This window comes from Platalea leucorodia (assembly GCF_965183815.1).
Source record: "Platalea leucorodia genome assembly, chromosome: 16".
NCBI classification, from domain to species: domain Eukaryota; kingdom Metazoa; phylum Chordata; class Aves; order Pelecaniformes; family Threskiornithidae; genus Platalea; species Platalea leucorodia.
The window spans coordinates 625796-630763 of NC_138838.1; the positions used below are offsets into that span (position 1 = coordinate 625796).

The window sequence follows — 4968 nt, forward strand, 5'->3', positions numbered from 1 at the left end:
TAACCTGTGCTCCAGATTCCCTTACCAACCGTCCCAAGGCCCTGAAGTCTTTTTTCATTGCCCTTGGACTACATGTTGTGGCTTCATCGCCACCCGCATGGAAGAGCAGGAATGGGTAATAGTCCAAGGGCCGTACTAGGCTAGGAAGTTTCCTAGTGATGTCCTTAACCTGGGCTTCAGGGATGCAGCAGACTTCCCTAAGAGGAGGGTCTGTCCAACATATTGGACCCTCAGTTCCCCTTAGAAGTGAGTCATCTACAACTATAACGCGTCTTTTCTTCCTCATGGATGTGGTTGTGATATGGGGGGTAGGCCTTTCTGACCTTGGCAACACCTCTGGTGTAGATGGACCATCATCCACATCATCCATTGACTAGCCTTCCCCATCTAGAGCCTCATACCTGTTGTACAGAAGCACCCAGAAAGGCAAGGTGGGCAAGGAGGGGGTTCACCTGCCACCCCAAGAGTGGACTTGCCTCCATTCACTCCTTTCCTTTAAGCTAGTGCCTTCAGCCTGGCAGTGGGAGGGTACAGAATCCCTTGAGCTTGTTTTTTTCCTCATGGCTGTTCCTGTTTCTGTCTCAGGGAGGGCAGAGCATGGTTCCACCAGCCTCTCTCTCTCAGACTCCCTGATGCTCCTTAACCTTTCTACTTCCCCCTGTAGCTCTGCCACCAGGCTGAGCAGATAGTCCACCTGGTCACACCTCACACAGCTCTTCTCACCACTGCCATCCTTACCAGTGAAAGGCTCTGGCACTCCCTGCAGCCTGAGGCCTGGATGGCTGCATGGTTTCGTGGGAGCTCTGTCTGGGTTGCCACATCCATTCTGGCGAGTGCAGAGGACATGGCTTTCTGCCAGGTGGATAGCACAGCCAAGCTCCTTCTGAGAGGGTGATGACCACCAACTGAACTCACCTCTTGAACTGGGATGATGATGATGCCCTTCCTGTGCACCCTTCTGTGCAAACTGCCGTGCAAACTGCCGCGCCATGCCCTGGCTGCCGCGCCATGCTCTGTTTGCCCACTCTGCTGGCAGTGCTCCTGGCCGCTAGCGCTCCCTTGGCTGCTTTTTATACATGCGGGGGTGGCCACGGCTGTGCTGGCAACTCCCAGGCCTTGTCAGAGTCTCTTAGGAGAGCTGCCAGCTCCTGGCAGGTCTGTCCACTACCCTGGCTTTTCCCTGCCTCAGGAAACCCCTCTGTGTTCCAAGATCTGCCACTCCACTGCAGATCAGGCTGGCTCCGGGGCAGCTCACGTTGGCAGGCAAGTATGGAGGTATTCATGGGATGGGATATGAAGGAATGAAAAGGTGAAGCCTTGCATAAGTTTCAAGGAAGGGGATTTGGGAACTGCAAGAGACTGGACTGGGGGTGCTGACAGGACAGGATTATAGGGGGTGAAGGTGAGGAATTAGACATCTAAGTAGAGGGGATTTGGGGACACAAAGTAATGTGACTGGCAAGGACTGGAGGCAGAGGATTTGGGGAGACCAAAATGAGAGACTGGGAGGCCCTTCTCCAGCCCACACACCCCAGGGGACCCTGAGTCTGCGTATCCCCACTCCTTTCAAGAGGGGACCCAGGCATCTGGGACCTGCCTAGGAACCCCACTGTCCCCTAGCAACCCAGGTGCCTGGGCTCTGCCTAGGAACCCTGCTGTTCCCTGGGCACCTAGGTGCCCAGGCTCCACCTAGGAACGCTGCTGTTCCCTGGGGACCCAGGCATCTGGGTGCTGTGCTTTGGGGCCATGGGGTGGTGGTGGGTGCCCCTGACGCTGGTGCTGGCCCCCTGGCTCCCTGGAAACCCAGGCATCCAGGCAGGGCGACCTGACTTGTGGCAGTGGGTAGCCCTGGTGTCCTGGCTCCCTGGGGTGCACCCTTGCCTGCTCTGCTTTGGGCCCCCCATTCAGCGGGCACAACTCTGCCATGACGTTACTGGGGCCCCCCTCAATGACCCCCGACATCAACACTGCCTTGAGGCCCTTGTGGAGGCTGCTGTGCCACTTGCCTCTGTCTCTGTGGGTGCGTCATGGGACCCCAGGGACACCCAACTGAACAGGGAGCCTCCCCAGGGACCCCTGTCCTGACTGGCACCTCCATCCCACCAAGGATCTCCATCCCAAGGGGGACCCCCACCCTGAACAGGACTCCAGAGCCCTCTGGGGTTCCCCAATTCAACCAAGGCCCTCACACTGACACTGGCCAGGATGCCGGGCACTTGAGGACCTAAACAGGGACCCCAGGGACCCACCCCAAGCAAGCACCCTAGGGACTCCTAATTATACCAAGGTCTCCCCAGTCCTGATCTGGACCCCAGGGACCTCTGGGAACCCCAGCCCTGCCTGGCACCCTGAGAATCACCCAACCCTGACCAGGGACACACTGGGGACTCCCTGGGATCCCCTGGCCCTACCTAGGACATCAGGAAACCCCAGGGATACCTGGCCCTTCCCGATATCCCTAAACCCTGATCAGGACTCCAGGAACTCCCAGAAGCCCCCAGCCCTTACTGCACCCTCCCGTCTCTGAACCTCCAACCCCAACCCTGTACTGGTCCCAGTGCTTCTGTACTGGTCCCAGGGTCAGGGCAGCGTGAGGCACTTCGGGAGATCATCATGGATGCCCTGCATTTTCTGGAGAAGCAGAAGGATATGAGTGAGCAGGGGATGTGGGACATGTGAGAGAGTAGGGCCAGGACATGAGGCATGGGGGATGGGACGTGGAGGCCTTGAATGGGAGGTGTGGTGAATTACAGGACATATGGAGGTCTGGGGGCTGTGAGGGGATATTTGGGGAATCCTGAGGGCATATGGGGTTCAAGTTATACAGCTTCTGGGGGGGTTGAGGGGGTGTTTGGGGATATATGGGACTCCAGGATGGATATATGGGGTCAAGGTGAGCTGTACAGGGGATCTGTGGGGTCTGGGGAGGGTTTATGGGGATTGGGGGGAGGGCACATTGTCTCACCTGGACATCTGGGACACCCCAGAGCCCTTTGAGGTGTCCCTGCAGGAAGCTGTCAACACAATCTGGGTGAAGCTGAGCCAGCTGGAGGAAGGTATGGGGCCAGTGGGGACACTCACCCAGGACTCCCACCCTGGAGAACTCCTGGGACCCCCACTCAAGGGACTGTCACAGAGACCCCCACCCTGGACATCTACACCCCAGGGACCCCCACTCTGGGCACTCCCATCCTGGACAAACCCCCAGGGACCTCATCTGGGCTGGACAAGGGCTGAGCCCTGACAGCTCATCACAGGGATGTGCATCCCCAATGATCCCCAGTCTAATGCTGCTTCCTCCCCACCAGCTCCAGCCTGCGTCCCCCCCTGTGGTGAGTGCCCATCCCTCTGTCTTGCCACCCTCTGTCCCCTAGTACATCTCCCATCCCCCTGGGACCACCAAGTCTCTCCCTGCCAGGGTACCAGCCAGCCGCCCGCGTCTTCCAGTGTGCTACCTGCCGCCTCGTGGACTGCCAGCTTCCCCTTGACTGCCCAGGTATGGGACTATGGTAGACCCAAGCATCCAGGGTGGGCTAAGCCCCACCCTGGAGCTGGGTGCCTCCAGGGCTCTGGGGGCAACCCTCATTCCTCACATGTGGCCATGCCTGCTGGGCCCACCATGAGCACACAAGAGCGTGCCTACCCATCCCCACGGCGAGCACGTGCAGTCGCACAGGAGCACAATCATTCCTGTAAGTGCATGAGCAGATGTGAGCTCACATGCCTGTCAATGCTCCCAGTGCAGGACATGCGGGCCCACGCGGATGAAGCCATCACACTGCACTGCGATGTGCCCTTTGCCACGCCCCCCGATCTGCCCATTACCTGGATGTTTGCCAAGGATGTGAGTTGTACATGTATGTGCAAGGGTCTACATAGACATTCATGAGAGGACTGGGTATGGGTAGCAAGGCCTGCATGCACGGAGTTGTGCACTTGGCGTGAGGACTATCAATAGATACAGGTATTGCTTATAGAGTAGATAGATAGGTGTACTATAAGTAGCATGTGTGTAAGCATGCACAGGATGCAAACAAGTGCTCACCTATGTGAAGGGTGCATACAAGCAGGAGGCAGGTCACTCGTGTGTTTGCAGATTCATGTGCACGTGTGTGAAGGAACTGACTTTTGCATATGCTCTGCTCGTGCATCCCTGTGTGCACACACACAGGGCACGAGGAGCATGTGTGGGACGTGAGCAATGAGCAAAGGGTACAAGAAGCACGAAGGGGACATGATGAGCATGTGCAGGACACGGGTGCCTTTGCATGCACATATATGCTGTTCCGTGTACCTGGTGGACCGGGCTGTGCTGATGTGTTCCCCCATATTCCAGCTGCGCACACAGGATCTGGCGCTGTTTGAGGAACTGCAGGAGAGTGAGGAGGGACCTCTCAGTCTGACCCTCCAGGACCCCACTCCAGGAACCATGGCCTGTCGCCTAGGGGTCCTTTCTGAGCCCGTGGTCCGCAAGTACTTCTACCTCAACGGTGCGTCCAGACACCTGAGTGCTCTGGGGGCAGTGAGCAGTGTGGGGTGGAGTGGGACCCCAGACACCTGGGTCCATGGGAGGGAGGTGCATGGTGAGAGCAGGGTGCCAGGACAGCTGGGTCCATGGTGGACAGGTGGAGTGGAGTGGGTGTTTCCTGATGCCTGGCTTCTCTGGGGGCAGTGGGGCACGTGGGGTGGATCAGGGACCCCAGATGCCTGGATCCCTGGGGGCAGTGAGGTCTGTGGCTGGAGCAGGTGCTGCACAGACACCTGGTCCCTGGCGGGCAGTGCCCCATGACCCAGTGTGCCTGGGTCCTCACAGTATCACAGGGAAGCGTGGAGGCAGATCACGGACTCCAGGCTCAGTTCAGCGCTGTGCTCCACTGGCCCCACAGCAGGACACCCCTGCACCACAAGGCATCGCTGGGGCTGGGGCTGGCACTTGGTTCCATAGCACTTGTGCTGCTGATGGTGTGA

General features: G+C 58.4%; 1 protein-coding gene across 1 annotated transcript; it reads left to right on the forward strand.

Moving 5' to 3' along the window:
• Positions 1-1746: 1746 nt before the first annotated feature.
• SPACA6 (sperm acrosome associated 6) lies at positions 1747-4968 on the forward strand (the record flags this gene model as incomplete). Its single annotated transcript, XM_082328097.1, has 8 exons — positions 1747-2020; positions 2579-2653; positions 2988-3056; positions 3309-3332; positions 3419-3496; positions 3741-3844; positions 4337-4490; positions 4814-4968. The coding sequence occupies 8 exons, from the start codon at positions 1747-1749 to the stop codon at positions 4966-4968; spliced, it is 933 nt and encodes a 310-aa protein (XP_082184223.1).